Below are 23,634 nucleotides of genomic sequence, written 5' to 3' on the forward strand. Positions count from 1 at the left end.
GCTGAGGGGCAGCGGCCGGTGGCTGTGCGGCGGCCGGTGCTCCCCTCGCCCGGCGTTGTGAGGCGGAGCTCCAGCCGGGGCGGTGAGGCTCCTTGCCGGCACCCCTCTGCCAAAGCCGAAGAGGTTTTTAGAAGAGAGCTTTTTCAGCTTTTTAGAAGAGAGCCAGAAGTCGGTATCCCTTGTGCTCTCTACACTTGGGGAATCTTCCACTTTTCCTTCCGTCCTTCACCTCATCCTCCCCCTACTTTCGAAGACCTGTGCTGGAAATTGGACTCACTTTTTTTTTTTTTTTTTTTTTTTTTTTTTTCCTTTGCCTTAACAGGTCCCGTAGCTTAGAGCACCCTGGAGGGGGGAAGGAAAGGAAGTTTTATTATAAAAGCACATCGGTTGTTATAACTAGGTAGGCGGCTAGCTGGAGTTCATGCTGGTTTTTGAAAGTGTGAAAGTCTCAGATGAGCCACCAGACAGGCGTTCAGAGAGGCAGGGAGGAATGCCAGTATCAACAGATTCTGTTTCTAAAGAGAGATGTGAGAACCCCATCTCTCTCAAGCTTTAGGGGAAGGTATCAAGGTCTCTAGCTAGCTTCAAGAGGACCAGATAAAAGACAAGGAAATTAACATCCAACCCCTTCCACCTGAGTGTCCAGTACCACTCCTGTCTTTATAGATGACCAGCCCAGTCAGATAAACATGAAGGAAAAGAAAGGAATTAATTAATGTAGGCTTTATTTTTTCTTTTTTCTTTTCTTTTTCTTTTTTCTTTTTCTTTTCTTTTTTTGGTGTGATTTTTCTTGTTTTGCCTTAATATTTTTAAGAAAGGGAAGAACATTTTTTATAATAGGTGATTTTGTGCCAAAGTCCATAAAACTGTGGCCACTTTGCTAATCATGGGCAAAAGGATGGAGCTTAGTAATGTAGCACCAGGTGTTGCTTTCTTGTCAGCCTTGCTTTTGATTTTATATTTTCTGAATTGGGCAATAGTGTTTAACAGAGTACACAACACAGTTACAAGTGCAGTTGGCTGCTCTAAGGACTTAAAAGAACTGCTGGGTAGTTTTTGACAGTTACTTTAATCCTTATGGTATTGTTACCATAAAATGATAATTTCAGTAGAATAGCAATTTCTATGCTTTTATTATTCTGGGTATGACCTTAATGGCATATGTTCACATTTGTTTTCTAAAATATTTCTCCATTATAATGTCCCTGCAAAGCTGAACAAGCTACTTGTAGAGGAAAAATGAGACACAAGGAAAGGATTTTAGGTATAGCTCTACTGATTATTACGGTGCCTTAAAGCTAGTTGCTCAATCCATGTGTGGATTTGAGTGTACTGAATAAAACATCTAATCTTCTCAACATATACTTGAGTGTTAAGATCTACCAAATGGGTTTGATGGTAGCCAGCAAATGCAAGTGGATGAGTATACTCCACAGGAAAACATGGAGACAGAGGATTTAGATGCTTCTTTGTAGCCCTGGATTATGGGAGTCACAAACCAAACATTTACTAGGTTTATGTGCTGGTGGAGTAGAAAGGGAAAGAAAAGGGAAGGAGTGACCTTTGCATAACAGCCTACTGCTTAGCAGTCAGCCATGAATACACTTTGTTCTGGCCATTTTAGAAATCCTCATCTAGGACAATTAACCTGTGAGTTCCTGGTCACCAGGAGATGGACAGAAGTTCTTTTCTCCTGGTGAAGAATGTCATCTGTTCCATATGAACTACAGTGTTCCAGGGTTTAGGCACAGAATTAAGAGAATGACTTTCATCATTTTGAAGATGTCTGGTGCTAAATTAAACTTATTCCACTGAAAAGATACTACTTAACACCCTCCATTTTGCATTACTTCTGTAAACACACATGCTAAGAATATTATGTATGGTGGGACATTTGTGTAAAAATCATGTGTAACTGCTTATGTGAGCAATGCTATAAGACTTGTTATGGAAGTATATGCAAGTCTTTTTGTAAGCTCAGTTGCTGAATATGCGTATATATTTTGCAAACTAAAGTTTACACAAATCATTTATATTCTAAACTATTTCTAAGTAATCAGATATTTAGTGGAAGTATTAATATTTTAAAATTTTATTTGTTATAGAAAGATTTTCACAACATGTAAGTGTATGGTAAATTAAAAAAAAAATCTTCCTGTAATCATCTTTATCTTAACACTTGTAACCTTTTTTAAAATGTGTATAAATGTCTGTTATCTTAAGAACTTGAAGAGAACTTGATGAGACTATTAAATTTGTATACCTGGGAAGTCAGATTTGGGTTGCTCTCACTTTTTTTTTTATTCCCTACCTTGCTCTTGCTTCCTATCTTCTTGAAAAGGAAGACTTGAAAAATTTGAATTATTATAAATGCTTTTTTTTTTTTTTTTCCTAGAAATTTCAGATGTCAGAATGGAGAGGGTACAAAAGATTAATAAAGAAAGTTTAAACACTGGAGAAGATACTGGGCCCAGTCTTGCATTCACAAATAGCGCTGGGCGTAATCTTGCTACAGAGAGTTCTGTGCCTGCTCTTGTTACACCAGAAGATGCTGTAGCCAGATCTATTCGCCATAACCTACAAATAGCAAGCTTTTCTTCTTCCCAAGATTCTTTTTCTCTTTCAAGCCAAAGGTTGTCTAGGTTTTGCCGGAGCACTAGTGGAGTTCTGTCCTTCCAAGAAGTTTGGAAAGAAAAACAGGTTTAGTATTCAACTTCAGGTCTTGAAATAGATTTCTGGTTCTTTTCCTTTTTTTTTTTCTTTTTTTTTTTTCTTTCCTCTTTGTTTATACTCCGTTCTTTTATTAAATTATTCCTGGCAGGAAGTGACTCATGATTGCAGTATTTTAAGATTTTTTTTAAAGTAATGGAGGAAGGAAGCAGGAAATACTAACTGAATAATTTACACTGAAGCAAAGCTGTACCCGCCTTGGTTCCTGCAAACCTTTCCCAATCTAGATACTTCAGTTTTAAATTGATGTTGTGACCTTTCTGTATTAATACAATAATTGAAATATTGATTGTGAAAAAAACCTGGTTCATATGGCCACATATGACAATCTAGCTGTAGTATATTTAATGTTTGCTTTTCCTTGACATCTCAGAGTTGACCTTATATTTTATAATAATTCTTAACAATTTGTTCTTCTCTTAGTCTCTGAAAATTTAGATATTTTGAAAGAGTAAGGCAGTTATGTAGTTTTATACAACACAGTAGATTTCAACATTAGTTGCCAATTAAGTAGCAGGTCTTTTTTGCAATCGCTTTGTATATTTTTAGTTTGAAAGACATGTTTAATGTTTTAGGCTCGATACAAAGAAGCAAGAGAATATCGAAGAACAAAAGTTGATGCTTCATATAACTACATATTTGAAGTTCTCAGTGTCAGGCTAGGTTTAGATTTAACAACTGTGGAAGAAATGATTTTGGATGCTCCATCGGTGAGTCTGTTGTGTATGTTCATTGTTTTCAATTTTTAGTCAAAATATGTAGCAGACTGCCCCTTTGATATGAAGTTTTACCCATCATTTAGATTGTTTCTGCCAGAAAATGTGATTAATAAGGCACACCACTTATCTGAAATGATACTTGACTAAATCATTCATCTTATTTGCAAATCTGCCAGGAAACTATTCTCAGGGTTTTTGGCTGTGGCTTTTTCATCTTTCTTACCTCAAAGAAAATATAATTACTGCTGTTATTTTGACCCAAGGAATTCTTGTCACATCCACCAGGACTAAGTTTCATCCATTACAGCCTGACACTATTATATTCTACAGATTTATTTGTTTTTATTTGTTAAGCAAGTCCTTACTGAAATGCTAAACATTCTGCAAAATACGTGCAACTTCATGGGAACAGTTTGAAAATTAAGTGTTATTTAGTAATAAGAAGGAAGATTACTCCTGCACCGTTAAATTAATGTAATTACATGTGGAAAGACACATTACATAATTTTCAGATTTGAGTGCTTTATTTATTTTTGAAGGCTTAAAAGATGGGATAGTCAGTTTGTAGAGTGAGTAGATCCCAAACCTGTGGAACTTCTGAAAGCTCAGTCATTCTTTCTGTGTCTATAGTGTTGTGTCTTTCACAGTGTTTTGAAGTGCTTGAACAAACAGGGGCAACCAGCTGAACTGTTCTTTTAGTAATCAAAACTCAGTATGGCTGTGTGTGAAAAGATATGGCCCTTGTCTTCTCTGATTGCATGGAGTTATTTTTATCTGTTAGATTTCACTTAGCATTCAAAATTCAGCCAGATATTGGCTCATCTGGTCAAACAAATTGCTAGAACTTGAGCTGTTCACTTACAAGCCAAACTTAGTCCCAGTCCAAATGTGTTTTGTTGTTTGTTTACTGATATTTATATATCATAAAATGTAATTAAACAGTCCTGTTTTTTCTTATGCTTACACAACATATAGGTGTTTTAAGTGTTGTCAATCCTTTTTTTATAGTTTCTAAAGTTTCTAAATGGTATGGTATGGTATATAGTTTTAGGTCATGCCAACTTCGTGTAAAACTGCTGTTCTACACGGAATTTGATTAATACAATTGAGAACCTTTGGGTTCTTGAAACTTTTTTTTTAGGTTTGGTTTGGGTTTTGGTTTGTTTGTTGTTTTTTTTTTTTTCTTTTTTTTGCTGTCACCAGGTTTATCTGAAAACTTTTTATGGTTGGAAGGTTGGAAATTTTCCAGTTTCCAGTTTAGTTTATTCATAAACTGTTTAGGCTGCTGGTGCTGTGTCGACGTTGTCCTTTAAGAAATTGTCAGTTAGTAAACTCCTATATACATATCATGTCTTTGACCTCTGTAAGATGAGTTTTACCCTTTAAAGGATTAGCCTGTGTGTATTCACGCAGGGAGTGTAGCACATGGACTTGACTTTGTGGAAGCAGTAGGCACAGTGATAGTTCATGTTTTACCTCCTGTGTAAAATCCTACAAGCCCAAAAGTTACTGTTTGCCCTTCTCTTCCTCTTAGGTTGGAGTCACTACACTTTTTGTAGTAGTGAAGCTTTTTCTGATTTTTTGTCATTGCCCTTTCAGTACTTTACCAATTTTTCTGTCACTATTTTGGAGAGGATTTTTTCTGTTTTTCTCAGTTTTAACCCTGTTACTCACTAGTGCCTAATATCCAAAGTGAAAGCGCAGCATGCATTCCTAGAGCTGTCTTGCTTTTACTTCTTTTATTTTCAGACATGTTGTCTTCTCAAAAGAATGTTTTTAAATTCTGTCCGCCTGGGTGTTACTCAATTTCCTATCACTGTTCTGATTCAGATTTTAAATTTGTTTATCTTGGGGAAAAAATCATGCTCAGAAGAAATATACCACATATAGAGGTGTATGCTTTGTGCTTGAACAGGTGATACATCTCCAGACATACTTAATAGCTAAATTTCTGACTTTTTTGATGGGGAGGAAATGGGAGATTTCAATACCAAGGTTGAGTCCTTCAGTTGGACAGTTTGGATACCCAGACACACCTTGTTCAGTTAGTTGTCCTTGCAGGTAACTACAGAGACTGTGAAAGAAGGTGGACTTTGACTAGATCAGTACTTTCTGATCTCCTCTAAACCTTCTTTCAGTGCTTTTCAGAGCTTTGTTCACTTCCTGCTAAATCACATATTCTGGTTTTACCATGAACACATTGCCTAAGGCAGCTTGAAAATTTGGATTTTGGAAACCCTAGCTGTAATTTCAGGCAAGTTTTTCAGAATGATGATCTATACACATACAGTGTGTGTTTCGAAGCTTTACATCCTTACTATCCAAAGCACCTTGTATAACATGACAAAATCAAAATGGCCCTCTAGAGACCTGTTGTGTTTTAGGGTGGCCAGTTTATGGACAGGTATCTAATTATGAGGCAGCATGGTCTTCCTCAGATCTCACTGTCCTTCCAGAGGTCAGCAAAATCTTTGTATTCATGCTAAGGTTTTGGAGCCAATATGGCCAATTGATATCTCCAGAATAAAATCCTCATGTATCATGTTACTCCTTTTTTACAAATTAAACTTTACAAAAAAATCTGCTGTGTATGTTTCGAAGTCTTTTATGACCAGTTACTTCCAGCTGATGCTTTAGACTTACAGATCTCTGTGAGTGACAGAATATTCTCCAGTGTCTGTGCATTACTGGACAAAACCATAAACATTTGATATACAGTTACCAGGAGCTAGGACACCTCTGTTTGCAGGTTCAGTACTTGAAGGCAATATTTGAAATATCTATTATGTTGTTTTGTAACTCCTCACAATATCTGAGGATAAACATTACATGCCACCAAAACTTTAAACAGTGGCATGAGCAGAATATTTTTGCTTGTCTTAAAGGCACCTGAAAATATTTTGAGTAACAAGTATTCACCTTTTGATTTAACAGTTGGAAGCCTTTGATTCTTTTTTTGCCAAGGGAGGAAGTAAAACATTGAAACTTTTCTATCAAGAGGGAGAAGCACCAGGAATAGGTACATTTTTAGCAATATTAATACAGGCAGATGTAATAGTGCCTTCTATTGCTAATTTTATTTAAAGGTTCCCAGAATAAAATCTGGTTTTGCTTGGTCATAATTTTGCAGTCTTTTGCTATAAGGACTGAAAATTCATATTTGAAATGCTTGCTTCAATCAAATTGTTTAGAAAAATTTCAGTCAATTTTAGTCATTCTTGGAAGGAAAGCTATAAAAAAGATAAGTTATTCTGAAATCTTAAATTGGTTGCAACTTTTTCTTACAGGAGTTACACCCCAGTTTATTATAAAGTACTTTCATAGAACCTGTCTGAATTTGCATTTATTACTAATATTTGAAATTTTTTAGTTTTCACATGCGTAGTAGATAATTAGAATTTAACATTTAAAATCCCTAATAATTCTCTAAGCACTGAAGATGTTGTTCCCTTACTATTTATGTGAAATGATCAAATTCCATAGGATTATATCGACAGAGGACCTGAGGGTATCTCACATTCTTTGTTTTCTCACTTAGGCATGACATCTTGTTTGATAGGGTGTATGCAAATAAAGTACCTTAGTCACCAACAAATTAACCCAAAATGAATGACCTGAACAAAATTCCCTTTTCAGTGCAGTACGAAGCACCAAAACTGCTTTATAAGACATATGTTATATATTTAGTGTAGACTTTTAATTGTGTAGTTAATTACAGCCATGAATTCTGCTGGGTTTGATTCTCTTACACACAAAAGGTGAAAATAAATTATTTCTATGTTGAATTTTATTTCACTATATCAGTTTTAAGCATTTTATAATACTCTTAAAAATAGTGACACCTATGAAATTCATTTCAGAATGTGGTCGGACGATTCCAGGAGTTGTAAAAGGAAGTAAAATCATGCAATTGTATGTGGACAATACACCAGACAAATTCGTAGGACTATGCTTATTTTTTGTTCGTTGTAAGAATGACAGCCCTATAAATGCAAGGACTATACATGAGGTATCCTGTCATATGTTTAAAAACCTAAAAAATTGAAAAGTAGCTATTTTTGTTTCACTAGTTCTTTCACTATTGTCACATAACTAAAGTTAATGGTAACTGTATTTTTGAATGTTAAGCTATATCATGCCCTTTGCTCTCCTTTTTTGATAGATAATGAATAGCCGTATTACTTCAGCAAATACTCAAGGGATCTTGTGAATTCAGTGTCTTACACAAGTCTTCTTAAAGAAGTCAGCATTTACATTAATTCCTCATTCTCCTCACTGTTTTTGAAGAGGTTAAAGCCACTAAGTACATTTATAGATTTGATCAAAATCTCTAAATTAGGACTCACTGAGAAAGCTTTATTGCAGATACCAGGAGAGGAAAAGTTTATTTATACCTTTCCTTTTTCTTTTCTGTGTTTCTGAATGTGTGAAATACACATTTAACCCATGTAAATTATGTAGCATGAGTTTTTCTGCTTTACAAGACAAATTCTTAGATAAGTGCGGACTTCTTTCTCGTCTATACCCGCACATCTTAATAGTTTGGCAGTACTCATAGGACTTTAAATTGATAAGAATCAGTCCTATATGTCTATCTTCTAATAAATATTATTTCAAATTCTTCAGACAGAAAACCCATTATTAATTTATATATTAATTTATATTGTATATATAAAGTTTTTTATTCCTTTTGAGATCTGAGAAGGTGAAGGGGGAAAAGCACTATTAGAAGATACAAGAGCTGTCTTTATCAAGGGTCTCAATATTGGTCATAAATATTACTTTTGCATTAAATTCCTTGCTGAAGTGGTGAGAAAAGGAAATTTATGTTCTAGGAAGTTTGTTACATGAAGTATGTTAATATTTGCTGATTTGGAGGACATTTATTGGAATATTAAAAATAGTCAGAACTTGTAAAATTTATTTTTGGAGAGTAGATAACAAATTCATCTGATCCAAAGTAATACACATTCAGCCAGATAATAGCTTCTAATATAATTTCAGATATGGACATTCAGAGCATTTTTGCTACTTGCATTTCATTATTTAGTACCTAATTGTGGATGGGGACATTTAGAATATTTTTAATTACTCTGTACTGTTTAAAAATCTCCAGACTTCCTGTATGATAGGGAAGAAATATAACCTGGTAGCCTTTTAAAACTGTATTAAAACATTACTGACTTTCCTTTTTTATTGAAAACAGTATCTTACGGTCGCATTGTATGTATCAGTATTTTGCAAAGATTTTGTCTCCTTAAATTAAAGTTCTCATTGGCAAATTAGAGTGCCTTTATAAAAAAAAAAATACACTGGTTTTATTATCCTGTTTCCAGTCTAAGTTGCTGCATTACTAACAACCATTCTGTTACAATGCAGGATATATTCTTTGGTGTTTTGGATGCCACTGAAGGACTGCTACAGGGTGTTAGGAATATAATAGAAAAGATTTTTCTACCTGCTATCCTTGCAACAAATAACTGGGGTGCTTTAAGTCAGACCAAACAGAATACAAAAGAAAAACAGAATTTTGTGGAAACAATTAACAGATACCTTTCATTTTTAGAAGGTAAGCATTGCACTGAGGAAGCATCATACTACAGGAATTCTACTTAAAAATTTACATTTAAAGGCAGTAGCACATAGGTAAGGAACTTTTCACATTCTGCAAGGAAAAATAAAATGATCAAGTACTTGCATAATAAATACATGGGTAGAAATTAAGAAAATACTGGAGATGTTACTTTTGAGGAATACTGGATTTAAAAAAAGAATTTTCTGCTTTATGTGAGTGCAGTAAAGTGGCTATTATATTGAAACAACACTGATTACAGATATATATTCCCAAATTTAAACTGTATTAAATTAAATCCCCAATAAATTGTTTACACTGGTAGAAATTATTTTTAGAGTCTTAACTGGTTCTTTATTGTAATTGTGGGTTTGTTTGGATTTTGGTTTTGTTGGTTTGTTTGTTTGTTTGTTTGTTTTTATTTAGGGGCTATAATAAGCATTGAAGGAACTGTTGAGTTGAAAAAAATAGATTACATTAATTTTTCTAAACTGCAGTCCTTTGAGAAAATAACTGCAGCAGCTGATAATCCTGACATGGTTCACCAGCTAGAAGAAGTACTTATGATATGGTATAGACAAATTGAACAGGTAAATTGTTTTTTAAACATATCAATCCAGCAGTTATATGGATAGATATTTATAAATGATATATGAGACTTCCCTGAAGTTATCTGAAGGCTTCAGCTGCATCTCCACCTGAGTAAGAGAAGTGCTTCACTTCTATGCACAACTGAAGTTAAATGGGTAGTGCTTATCTCTTAGGAATTTACAGTCTGGCAAGAATAAGAGTTTTTGAACTGTTAATACACAAATAGTAAGAAGAGGACAGAAGCGTGGAAGGGTTTGCCAACTGTAGGAGTTTCAGTAAGGCCAAATGCTGGGGGCTGCCCTTGGGCCACAACAACCCCCAGCAGCGCTACAGGCTTGGGCAGGAGTGGCTGGAGAGCTGCCAGTCAGAGAGCAACCTGGGGGTGTTGATTGACAGCCGGCTGAACAGGAGCCAGCAGTGTGCCCAGGTGGCCAAGAAGGCCAATGGCATCCTGGCTTGTGTCAGCAATAGCGTGGCCAGCAGGGACAGGGAAGGGATCTGACCCCTGTACTCGGCACTGGTGAGGCCGCACCTCGATTCCTGTGTTCCGTTTTGGGCCCCTCACTACAAAAAGGACATTGAATGACTCGAGTGTGTCCAGAGAAGGGCAACGAAGCTGGTGCAGGGTCTGGAGCACAGGTCGTACGGGGAGCGGCTGAGGGAACTGGGGGTGTTTAGTCTGGAGAAGAGGAGGCTGAGGGGAGACCTCATCACCCTCTACAGCTACCTGAAAGGAGGTTGCAGAGAGCTGGGGATGAGCCTCCTTAACCAAATAGTAAGTGACAGGACAAGAGGGAATGGCCTCAAGTTGTGCCAGGGAAGGTTTAGACTGGATATTAGGAAGCATTTCTTTACAGAACGGGTTGTTGGGCGTTGGAATGGGCTGCCCAGGGAGGTGGTGGAGTCCCCATCCCTGGAGGTGTTTAAGAGTAGGGTCGATTTACAGCTTAAGGATATGCTGTAGTTAGGAACTGTCAGTGCTTGGTTAATGGTTGGACTAGATGATCTTCAAGGTCCTTTCCAACCTAGATAATTCTGTGATTCTGTAATAACAGTGGTGAGGACCACATATATATACAGTTAGGTATACGCTATACGTTACCTGTTAAGTTTCTTCTGGCAGTCATGGTATGAGTTACTACTCTTGGAAAGATCTTTGACCAGGCCCAGTAGGGTTTTTTTTATCCTGTGTAAATCTTACACGATAAGGTCTCATTTATCAAAGAAATTAGTGTGTTAGACAATAAAGTACAGAATCCTTTGTGAAAATACAGAATCTGTGTAGACTGAGACATACGCTACTATAAGGGCATACTATCTTTACTGTGTTTAACAGGAATAAAATTCAAAAGATGTGTAAAATAGCTGACTGCATGTTTATCAACATACAAATGAGTACATTTACGACTTTACATCTGATATTTAATGTTTTTATTAAAATAGTTCTTCAAGTTTTTTACAAATGAAGTTACATTTACTGCATTTCAATCCATAGATTTAAATTAAGAAATTATGGGTATATGCAAAGATTCACCCAGTTTCTGACAGCAGTTGAAGGCATGTATTAGTTGCCTTCATTTTCATGTGTCAATAACTGTTGGCTTGTTCCCTTTTTAGTTAGTATCCTCAGAGTGATTCTTCTTTATAATGATTTGTCTGTTCTCGATAGTAAACTTTTTTTTTTTTTTTTTTAAATTGGTTGCAGGTTCTGAATGAGAGTAAGCAGGTGAGGAAAGAAGCTGATGATTCAGGTCCACTGACTGAACTAGAGCACTGGAAATGCATGTCTGCTAAATTTAATTTTATTATTGAGCAAATCAAAGGACCAAACTGCAAAGCTGTCATTAATGTTCTGAATGTTGGACATTCTAAACTACTAAGGGTAATTTTTGGTTTTTTTACTGTAGTAGACAAAGCTTTGTATTTATTTTGTTTCATTGCATCTAAGAGAGATTTCCTGAGGAGAATTAAGAGCGAAAAATCTAGATATGGTGCTGGTGCACTTAAAATATTAAAAGAAAGAACAGTATGTTTTTAGATATACAGAAAAAAATTATCATAAATTAAACTATCTTTTAATGCCTGCTTTGACAATGCCTTTTAAAAATAATTTACCAAGGTTTACTTCTGGCAAATCAGTGCAAGTTAAAGAAATAGAACTGTAGAAAACTTCATGCATAGTGAACTGTTTTCCTTCTAGATGTGGCAAGAGTTAGATGCCAGAATCACAGATGCAGCAAATGAATCGAAAGATAATGTGAAATACTTATCCACACTTGAAAATGTTTGTCAGCCACTTTACAACTATGATTTTGTAAGTATGCCTTTCATCAGTATATGTAAATACCTAAACTATGTTTAAAGAATGTCCAGGGCAAAAGAAATCTTCTCTGTATCTTCTTGAAGGTCGTATTTTCTAATTTACTTTTCTGATTTTCTGATTTTTTTTTTTCTAAATACCTGTCAAGCTAAATGTTAAAGCATTACTTTATTCTATATTACATAAAATTCATTCTAAAATATGTATTTTATCAATAAACATAAATACCTATGATTGCTTAGTAAGTTAGTCCTGCTGCCATTATTATTTTTAAAATGAGCTAAAACAGGTACATATTTTATCATACAAGAATCTCAAAATATGTCTTTTATTGAAAATTCCATATGTGTTAATGAATAAGCAAACGACTGTAACCAAAATTTCAGTTTTATAGAGAATAATGAAACGTAATGAAGCCCTAAATGCCTAAATTAATATTTTGATACTGAAAATGGTATTACTGCTTCTACTTGCAGAAGTACAAGCTAGTCAGAATTTAAATAATTGCTTGTCCTTGTAGACTAGTGAGCCCTAGTTCAAGGTAACAGTTATTAGGTTTAATATTAACTACTAACTATTATAGCAGGTATATGTTTCTAATGGCTATTGCAGAATAGGGTGGAAGGAGGAAATACCCTAGGAAAAATTGCTTGTTCTGCTTTGGATTTTAGTCCTCCTTGTTTTGGTCCTACCTGCCTCCTCTGTCAGGAAGTGTTACATTTCTTCTTAACTGCTGGCTGCTTAGGATCCTACTTCAACGTTTTAACTGAGGGGAAGCAAAAGTTCTGTGATTATACATGGCATATGACCGATACTGCATGGAATAGTAGAAGAGAGGAGTATGATAAACTTATTAAATGCTGTTTGTCTTCAGCTCTCCAGATTATCACTAGAGGGTGCCAGGTACCAGGCCATAATGCTGAGCTGCTTCATAGAGAAGTTTATCTTAAACAGATAGACATTTGTGGGTGGAAACCCATTAAAGGGTTCATCGTTTTCCTAATGCAGGATAGTTAACTATAATTCTTTGTTTAATCTGGAACAATTTGGATAAACTTGAATTTTTGTGTCATTTCTTGTAACAGTGTTCCAGAGGTCAAGATAATATAGGTAGGATTTTCTGTGGTATTCAGTTTAAAAATAATGACATATACCCTGTTTTTAAAAAGAACTACAGTCTGAATTGAGTTGACTTTAATATCTGATATTGAAAAGTATTTTAAAAATATTAGTGGATTAGGAATGGAGTACATGCAGATTTAATATATTTAATGTGTGCCTAAAATATGGCATTTAGTGTCTGCAGTATCACACATAGTCACATTTGTAGCTGAAGTGGGTTATTATATGAATATTTCGACCGAGTGTTTAACTTGGTGCTTTGAATAAGAGAAATCTCTGTACAGTCCAGTATTCAGGGGTTTATTTTTTGTCAAGGATTAAAAAAGAAAACTGGTAGGCTCGGAATCTCCTGATTCCATTCTGGGCAGGGTGGGAGGGTGATGAAAACATGTGGATACTGAGGACTATGTTTTTATCATATAGCCTTTCTTTCACACTGTTCTGCCAAATATGGATGCCTGCTATGCCTATCCACAGTATTAGTGTGTTTACTTTGAGTTTGAAGCCCAGAGTTGATTAATTTCAGGAGCTTGCCTATTGAGGGTTGACAGTCAAAGTTATTTTTTCTTGATGTTCAGAATTGCAACTCTGATAAATCATTGATAATGTTAATGAATTATCGTTTTTACCTTTTTTTTTTTCTTTTTTTCCAAAATACTTTGGAAGTGATTGAATTGCAGGACACTTGTAATACCACGGTTTGATTTTAATGATCTGAACATTGATTTCATTAAACACTTAAAAGATTTAGATGTTTCATACGATTATTGAATGAATTAGGTACTCATTAATGAGATTAATATTGTGACAATTATGAGTTTTGGGAAATGTCTGAATGAAACATTTTGTAATGATTGTAATCTCAATATAATTGCTTAGAGTATATTTAACAGCTGTACTTCAAGGAAAACAAAATCATTAATCACAGACAGCCACTGTCAGCTGCCAGAATACTTGCTTTGGTGCCAAAAAAATGCAACGTGTACTTTCCAAATCAGTGTTCAATTTTGATTATCAAAGTAGCATATTAAAAATATTCATATTAATATCTTTAATCTGATTTCTCACAAATTCATCTAAGAATTGTATTGGTTTTATTAGTTGAAGTTTAAAAATTTATTGAGCGTGATTAACTTTTTTTTTCATAAGAAACCTTTGGTAAAATGCCATAGCATTTTGAAGATTGGTTCATGTAACTTAGGGAAAAATGTAATTTAAAAGTTGTGAATAGAATAGCAATATAGTTGCTAAGAACAGAAAGTAAATTTTTCTTAAAACTCTTCTTTAAGGTATCAATGACACATGGAATACCAAACTTGATAAATACTATACGAATGATTCACAGTGTTTCAAAATATTATAATACTTCTGAGAGAATGACATCATTGTTTATAAAGGTAAATATATTAAATATAATATTAATTATAAAAAGTTATGTGATTTTTCAGGAAAAAACCCTCATTTTGTTTAAATCAGTAGGACATTTGTTAAAAATAGTGATATTGGGTGTCTGCACAGGAAAGGAAGTCTGTTAATCAGAAGAGTATTGAACTTGGATTAGAAACTTGTTTTCTGGAAGAAACTTTGTTGTTATTCTAGGTTCATCAGAATTATTTTTTTTCTTCTTGAAAAATCTCCTGATCTGAATTAATCTGCATAGTTGTTTCCTAAATCTCTGAATCCACAAAGATCTTGTATTACCAGCCTTGAAGACCTAATTAAGCAGATGGCTGTCAGTCTGACTAGGCTGTTCCTCCAAAAGGTGTGAAAGACAAAGAATGTCTGTTTTCAGAAGGAAATCATACTTCAAAAGTTAATTGAATCTCAGGTCATAAACTTTGCCACCTTAAAAAGAAAATTAAGACCATCTAGGTAATCATACTAATGTCTTTTGCAGATTCCAGGTATTCACTGCAGGAAAATACGCTTTTTGTAATGGTTTTAGAAGAAAGAAATCCTTTATAACTAAAATACACACATCCAATACGTATACATGGGGAAATTCATAATAGACCCTCATTATACCACTTTTTTTTTTTTTTTTTAACACCTCTGGTTTTAGTGTAAGGTTTTGTTACAACTCAGTTTGAACTAGGGTATTAAGAAATACATGCTTTATTGAGGCTATATTTCTCCATGGCTGGGACTGTTTTCCATACATCAGATGTTAGGTATGGACTATGCAGCAGGGTTATGTTGCCTGTTATGTAAGGGGTTTTTTTTTATATGATGTTTATGTACTGACACTTGATATTGTCTATTATTTAATGGTCTAAGGGATTGAGCATTTCACTACAGGAGCTAATAAAAAACTGGTTACATGAAGCTGTACTAAGAAATAGCAAGGAAAAAGCTTTACTCTAGTTCAGTGTCTTAAGGTCCCCCTTACTGTTTGCTTCCATTTAGAGATCATCAGAAGTGACACTGGAGGTCCTATCTTCACCAGTCATTGTATTACAGTGTCAGGCTGCCTTTGGTGTGGCAGCTTTCAATCTTTATTCTGTTAGACATGCTTACAATACTCGTTTCAGGAGAACTATTTTGAATTGTTCACATTATTTAATAGATAAAAAAATATTATCTACCTGTAGCTGTTCTCTGTGATGCTTTTTATATCTGCATTCAGTCCTGTACTCCTCTCTCTCCTGTCATTACAAACTTTGGATTTTTGTGGTTGACAAGTAGAATATTCTCTCCTTTTCATAGATGGGAGACCAAGGTCAAGACATACTACTAGGACAGAGAATTCTTTAATGACAGTTTTTAAATAAGGATGCACACACTACAAAGTGCAAATATTTAACTGTTCTTATGTTGTCATAACTTCTTTGTTCTTGAGTTAAGGTTGATGACATTCTGTGTTTATACATATGTATTACTGGACTTACAGTGCTTACAAATACTTCTCTGGGAGTGTTTTAAGACTTTTTATAGGGTGTTTGTCATGTGTATTACATATATTATTTAGCCACCATTGTTTCCACAGCTGAAATGTATCCAGACTCTGGTAGTACTAATATATGCATGTGGGAATTTTGTTAGCTTTTGCAAAACAGGCACATTTTCTTATAAGCTCGAGACCTACTTGTTTTCATTTGTCTGTGCTAGGTTACAAATCAAATGGTCACAGCATGTAGAGCATATATTACAGATAGTGGCTTGTCTAGTGTCTGGGAGCAGGAGACATCAACAGTCATTGGAAAATTTCAGGTTTGTCTTTTGGTATTTTATTATTTACCTATGAAACCTATTGATTACCTATTGATATTCACAAGGAAGTCCATTATCAATATGTATCAAGTACTTCACACCTCTTTACTGTTTTTTTTCATGATGCTTTGATTTTTTTCCCATTTCTTAGCCCACTGCCATTTGTTGGAATTAGAACAGGCTCATCTTTATCACAGTGCTCCATCACTGACCTTGGAATTGATATCTTCATCATATGTGCAATCAAGGAATTTTGTCATCCTGCATAATCCACAGTCTTCCCTCTCAAGGGTATCTGATACAGTACAGCTTCCTCTACCATGGGGAACCTGGTATTTGAATAACTCCCCACTTTATTACAGTAGCTTCTTCCAATACCAGATTTCCTTGGCATGCCATGAAAGTTCAGTGCTGAGTCTTCCTCTTCCACAGCTGATGGTGACTTATCAAGAACAAATTAAACACATGCAATATGCCATGGCAAAATGCATTCAGCTGTGGGATTGCGTGTTGCCAATACTGACTTCATTTCCAGCCTTTCCTTTACCAGACTTCAGCTACTGACTTGCTATCTTACCCAGAAAGGCAGAGGATTTCATAGTCCTGTAAAAATTAGGTCTATAGGTACAAAAGAAAATCTGTTGAATGTATCTCTCCTGGCCTGACAGGATGGTATGATTCTAATAATGAATCTATTTAATTGAGATAATCTTGTGACTGTTCTATAGCTGATAATCACTCATTATTCTATGAGAGAAATACAAGCCTAATTTCTAATCATGGTGATCAGTCTTAATTCTGGTACCTGTATATTCTGGAAGATCTGAACATTCCTTTCAATGAGGACCTTTTTTAATTTCCTGTAATTCATAGCCAGTTGTTATACATACCTATATTCAGACAGCCTGGTGACTGCCAGTATATTGTGATAAAATCTGCTTTCTCTTTTCCAAGAACTGGCAGAAGATTTTGTATTCCAATGATTATAGAGTTCACCAGTCATTACTTTTACATCTGTTAAGGTCTTAGTATTTTAAGTAAATAATCGACTGAGAAAGATGGATTATTTTGCAATCGCACTTGAGACTGACAAACTCAGATTTGTCAACACATATTAATTTGTATAACCAGTTTCCTTTAAGTGCCCTGGGAGTTCCAAATGGACTACCCTGTTATGCCAAATTCTGTCCTTATCTAGAGGACAGTCTGACCATTCTTAATTAAGCTAATGGTTTTTCTTAATATTTAACTGTCTCCTTTAGAGCAGGAGTCATCACCTTCTCTTTGCTGGCCTCTAAACTGCTCTTTACTTAACAAGAGCTATAATTTTCTTGTTAATTTTTTGATGACTCATTTCCCGATGTTGTCATTACCGTACTGTACAGTTGCAAACATATGCTACACATACTGAAAGAAAACCACTGTACTTAAGTCATTACTGCCTGTTGACTGAAACTGGATTCAGTGATGATTGACCACTTTAGAATGACAGTAGGTTTGAGTTCTCCAGTCTCTCACCCATAAACATAGCATAATGAATATAGTATTTATTCATTTTTTAGGGCTGCATGTTTCTATTGAAAGAATATCAGAAATGCTTTCATGAAACAAAGCAACAGATTTTGGAAACTCTAGGAGAGAATACATTTGAAGTATCAGAAATGTACATTTTTGGAAAATCTGAAGCTTTTTGTAGGAGATTAGAAAAAGTGAGTATACTGTGTGCTGTTATTATCTGCAGAGAAGAAGGCCTTCTTCAAAGAACAGCTTACAAAGTGGACACTTGTCAACAAATATGCTCTTAATCATCCTGTGAAGGAATTTGTAACTCATTATTGAAAGAAATTAGTCACTTCCACAAAGTCATCACACTACTTTAGACAATTACCTCCCAATGTCCTTCTGAATTTGTCAATTTTTCTCTGTTTGCGTAGAGAGAAATGATCTAATTGATCTAGACTTAGTTCATTATTTTAGGAGGTTTAAAATTATGTGAAAATTAACACACATGTGCTTTTTTGAATGGTATCCCAAGGCATTAAAACCTCCTGTTACTGTCAAACACAATTCAGATGATTCTACTGCTTGGTGTGGTCTTAACATTTAGCTTGCTAACCCAGTGAAAGGATTTTAAATTAGCATTTATTGAGTTTGCATGGAAAAGAGGTGCTCCTTGGTGCAGAATAAGGTCAGACAAGGGATAAGAGGATAATAGGGCAGTCATCACAGGGTAGGAATTCTGTGAGTCTTCAATGTTTTTCCTTATCATGCAGTATATATATATACTAATCAGTATGGTTAGGTTTTTTATTCTGTGAAATCTCTTTGTGTCATCAGTATGTTTGTTATTTTAAAACTTTTTTTCCATATTGAATCTATTCTGAATCTCTATTGAATCTATTATGAATCTCTATTGAATCTAAAAAAGAAACTCTTTACCATTAAAAAAAAATTATTTTACTTTGCATTGGGTTATAGTGAGAACTGATGCTGAAAACTGAATTAACCATGCTCTGTTGAAGATAACTGACTTAGGAGCTCAGAAGCAACACATTTCTGAATGAAGTAGTTAGAGAAGTGGCTATTGTTTTATTTTGCTCAGGTTTTAGTTTGCAGAGGAAGTAACAAATAATTTATGAGCATGAATATAATGTTTATATTTCAGATTACAAAGATGATAACTGTAGTACAGACTTTTGGTGCACTGAGTCAGTCTGCCATCGAAGGGATAGATATTATGGCAGTAAAATTCAAAAATATCTACCAAAATATTCAAAAAACCCAACATGACATCCTTGATCCACAAAAAACAGAATTTGATGTGGATTTTGTGAACTTCATGGCAAATATTGAAGATTTAGAGGTAAATAATATTGCTACCTATATATTGGGGAAGAATCTTATCACTAGGTACTCAGTATCTCCCTGAATGTCAGTGAGACTTTGGACTGTGAATAGGCTACGTTGTCCTTCTTCCAAAGAGCATAGAGTTTGTGTTTGTCTAGAGGGAGGCTTTTTCCATTCTTTTCCTCCTTCCAAAGGAAGCCGTAAAATATACCTTGCAGTCCTCACTGCAGCCAAAATGACAAAAATTATGAGACCTGAAAGAATGATCTACATGGAGGTGGTTTATTAACCTGGAGACATGTGGTTAGATTTTGGGCGGAACAAAGCTGCAACTGTTTTCAATACATTATTTGATTCTTTGCTAAAATCGCATGGCATTTTAAGGGATTACTTGACTGACACTAGCTATTTGTTTATTATATTAAGCATAGACTGGTGAAGGCTGCTATTCTGTGCTTTAAGCAGTAATAATTTCTAATGTTACTATGTTAATAAATTATCAGACATCAAAACAATATTATATGACTAGACAAACTATATTAAATTATATATTCTTTAGATACAGATACAGACATTTATGCGTACCTGTTTTGGGAGAATTTTGTCTTCACAGCATGCACTTCAGTTACTTCAAAGGTATTGGCAAGTACATTTTAAAATATTTCAAAGCAACTTCAAATTACTGATTAGCACATTTAAATAACACCTAATTTTAGAGCATAGGGCCCAATCAAGAATTTTTCATTGTTGGTGTCCTGAACCGTGTAATCATCATAAAAGATATATTTTAGCTTTCTTACAGGAGTCAATATATTCTCCTGTTTCTTAATTCCATTACAGTTTATTTTGTGTATAAAAGAGGATACTAAAAGAACAACCTTAAAAAAATACAATAGCAAAAATAACAGCAAAAACCACCAGGACACAACTCTTCAGCTTGCTGAAATTTGTACAAAGCAAAAAACTTTGCCAGATCCAGAAGCATTTCATAAATTTGTGCTTCTTTCGTTTTATATAATGTTCACGTACCCCAAAATAAATTAAAAAAAGAATGATTTGTGTATTAGAAATGTAATTTTGTGTTCTTATTTTTAATACAGGTTTCAAAATCTGAGAATGCCATGCCTTCAGGAAGAAACAGTACATATAGTTGGTTGTATTCTTCAACATTATGTAGCAGAACTTGAAGCTACTAAAAAGGTATTTAATTTTTTCCATAAATTTTCAATATGTTAAAATAAGACCAAATATTAGATGATTAACTTTTATCTATTCTGCTCATTTCACTAACTGACTGTCAATGTTCAATTTATCATGCTTCTATTTTCCTGTTACAGAAAACAGACCTGATATGGCAAATATGATACATATGGTCTTGCAGACAAATGTGTCATCACAGTTTTACTTTTTAAACCAAAATTTTTTCTGTTATTCCTTCATCAGTTAAAGAAAATAATGTTCTTTGCTGGCTGTGTACATCACTTTGCTTATACCTTTTGAGGTTTTTTTATTATATGAGGCTTCTACAGTTAGTTTGCATTTATACATGGTTATTATCTAATGCTGTGACAGTACAAAATAGTTATCAGATATAGGTAAATTGCATTTTTCTTCATTATAAAGTAATTTGCCATGATTTATGTACTGTGCCATGACTGTAGCATAAATGAAATCAACTTCCGGGGACTGTTCACATCACTTGACTTTGAACTTTTAGAGACAAATTATCTAACCTGAGTTTAGATGTCTACAAAATAAACATCTGCATCAGAACTAAACATCCATACTCCCTTTCTCCTCAAGAAAGAATTATTGTAGAGTCAATCTGATCTATTTTACATGTTAACCTGGAGATTTAAAAAATTCCCTTGAAATGGCCATTTTTCTTCAATGAGTGGGATGTTAAATGGACATGTGCAAGGTCCTGCACATGGGTTGGGGCAATCCCAAGCACAAATACAGGCTGGGTGATGGGTGGGTTGAGAGGAGAGCTGCGGAGAAGGACTGGGGAGTAGTAATGCATGGAAAACTGACTATGAGCCGGCAATGTGCACTCACAGCCCAGAAGGGCACCTGTATCTTGGGCTGCATCAAGTGTGACCAGCAGGTCAAGGGAGATGATTCTCCCCATCTACTCTGCTCTTGTGAGACCCCACCTGCAGTGCTGTGTCCAGCTCTGGGGCCCCCAGTATAAGAAAGACATTGACCTACTTGAGCAGGTCCAAAGGAGGCCATGAAGATGATCTGGGGGCTGGAACTCCTCCCGCATGAGGACAGGCTGAGAGAGTTGGGGTTATTTAACCTAGAGAAGAGAAGGCTCCATGGAGACCTTATAACCTTCCAGTACTTAGAGGGGGCCTACAGGAAAGATGGGGAGGGACTATTTATCAGGGAGTGTAGTGATAGGATGAGGGCTAATGGCTTTAAAGTGAAAGAGTGTAGATTTAGATCATATATAAGGAAGAAATTCTTTACTGTGAGGGTGGTGACACACTGGAACAGGTTGCCCAGAGCAGTTGTGCCTGCCCCCTCCCCAGAAGTGTTCAAGGCCAGGTTGGACGGGGCTTTGAGCAACCTGGTCTAGTGGAAGGTGTCCCTGCCCATGGCAGGGGGGTTGGAACTAGATGATCTTTAAGATCCCTTCCAACCCAAACCATTCTCTGATTCTATGAGTATAAAGGAAATCTGGAAAAACAGACCGATGTAAATTTTTTTTAAAGACGTTTACATTTTGTCAGATGAATGACATGTTTACATGAGGAGGCAAATATCTGTAAAATCTGCACTTACTAGAAAATGATTCTTCCAAACAGTGACTTAAAACTGTAGCCTAGCATAGCTGCTCTGAACCACTCTTTACAGTGTCCTTTTCCTGTTTACTCACTGCATATAACACTTCTTGAACCTCTTATGACTTGACTAATTTGACGAACATATTTTCAGCAGCACTGCCTGCTTAAGAAATCTCTGACCCCACCCCCAGCTGCTTTCTCCTAGACCAAAAAGTAGGTATGTTTTCTGAGGGGGTTTAATCCAGCTCAATTCCTGTCAAATTCACCATGAAGCTACTTGAATTTCTTTTATTGGGACTGTGTAGGAGACTCTCTAGGGATAAGAAAACATAACAGTAAGTGAAAAGTGGTGTTTGCTTAACCAGTAAAGCTGTTTGTGTTATTACAACATGAGTTTGGGTGGATACAAATATTCCTCTTCTGTTGAAGAATGTATCATCAATATACTGGCTAGTTCTACTTATTAGATATTATTGGATTGCTTTTTTAATTTGCCAAGCAAGTTATTTCTAATAAAAATTTGCTGCCACTGCAGTACTGGTTCTAAAGTGCTTGAATGATTTGTCAATGCAAACTTGGTATGTCACAATTTTAGGCCAAACTTCTCTTGACTAGAATGCAGCCATTCCGTTAGCAGGGTTCCATTTTTTTTTCCTCATCTTGGGCGCAGAGAAAAGCATGGATTGTGTACCCAGGAGTCTCTACATACATATTGATGAGAATTTAGTAGAAAAGAGCATATCACAGAATCATCTAGGTTGGACAAGACCTTGAAGATCATCTAGTCAAACCGTTGACCTAAAATTGACAGTTCCCAATATACCATATCCTTCAGCACTGTGTCGACCCGACTCTTAAACACCTCCAGGGATGGGGACTCCACCACTGCCCTGGGCAGCCCATTCCAACGCCTAACAACCCGTTCTGTAAAGAAATGCTTCCTAATATCCAGTCTAAATCTTCCCTGGTGCAATTTGAGGCCATTACCTCTTATCCTATCGCTTATTACTTGGTTAAGGAGGCTCATCCCCAGCTCTCTGCAACCTCCTTTCAGGGAGCTGTAGAGGGCGATGAGGTCTCCCCTCAGCCTCCTCTTCTCCAGACTAAACACCCCCAGTTCCCTCAGCTGCTCCTTGTACAACCTGTGCTCCAGACCTTGCACCAGCTTCGTTGCCCTTCTCTGGACACGCTTGAGTCATTCAATGTCCTTTTTGTAGTGAGGGGCCCAAAACTGGACACAGGAATCGAGGTGCGGCCTCACCAGTGCCGAGTCCAGGGGTCAGATCCCTTCCCTGTCCCTGCTGGCCACGCTATTGCTGACACAAGCCAGGATGCCATTGGCCTTCTTGGCCACCTGGGCACAGTGCTGGCTCCTGTTCAGCTGGCTGTCAATCAACACCCTCAGGTCCCTCTCTGACTGGCAGCTCTCCGGCCACTCCTGCCCAAGCCTGTAGCGCTGCTGGGGGTTGTTGTGGCCCAAGTGCAGCCCCCGGTATTTGGCCTTATTGAAACTCCTCCAGTTGGCCTCAGCCCATGGCTCCAGCCTGTCCAGGTCTCTCTGCAGAGCCTCCCTACCCTCGAGCAGATCAACACTCACACCAACTTCTGTCTACAAAACTACTGTTTGTAGACAGAACAACCGTCTACAAACTGACTGAGGGTGCACTCGATCCCCTCATCTAGGTCATCACTAAAGATGTTAAACAGGAGTGGCCCCAACACCGAGCCCTG

General features: G+C 36.0%; 1 protein-coding gene across 1 annotated transcript in view; it reads left to right on the forward strand.

Moving 5' to 3' along the window:
- The first annotated feature begins 2,412 nt into the window (after positions 1–2,412).
- The window catches only part of DNAH8 (dynein axonemal heavy chain 8), a 151,391-nt gene continuing 130,169 nt past the window's right edge, over positions 2,413–23,634 (forward strand). Inside the window, exons 1-14 of the mRNA XM_074925831.1 lie at positions 2,413–2,700; positions 3,306–3,440; positions 6,384–6,468; positions 7,310–7,458; positions 8,829–9,018; positions 9,448–9,611; positions 11,318–11,494; positions 11,813–11,926; positions 14,344–14,451; positions 16,163–16,264; positions 17,827–17,973; positions 18,930–19,127; positions 19,671–19,747; positions 20,212–20,311. Of these exons, the coding sequence (XP_074781932.1) occupies positions 2,413–2,700; positions 3,306–3,440; positions 6,384–6,468; positions 7,310–7,458; positions 8,829–9,018; positions 9,448–9,611; positions 11,318–11,494; positions 11,813–11,926; positions 14,344–14,451; positions 16,163–16,264; positions 17,827–17,973; positions 18,930–19,127; positions 19,671–19,747; positions 20,212–20,311 (2,034 nt within the window). The remainder of the gene's footprint in view (positions 2,701–3,305; positions 3,441–6,383; positions 6,469–7,309; positions 7,459–8,828; positions 9,019–9,447; positions 9,612–11,317; positions 11,495–11,812; positions 11,927–14,343; positions 14,452–16,162; positions 16,265–17,826; positions 17,974–18,929; positions 19,128–19,670; positions 19,748–20,211; positions 20,312–23,634) is intronic.

This window comes from Athene noctua, chromosome 1 (genome assembly GCF_965140245.1).
Source record: "Athene noctua chromosome 1, bAthNoc1.hap1.1, whole genome shotgun sequence".
Taxonomy (NCBI): domain Eukaryota; kingdom Metazoa; phylum Chordata; class Aves; order Strigiformes; family Strigidae; genus Athene; species Athene noctua.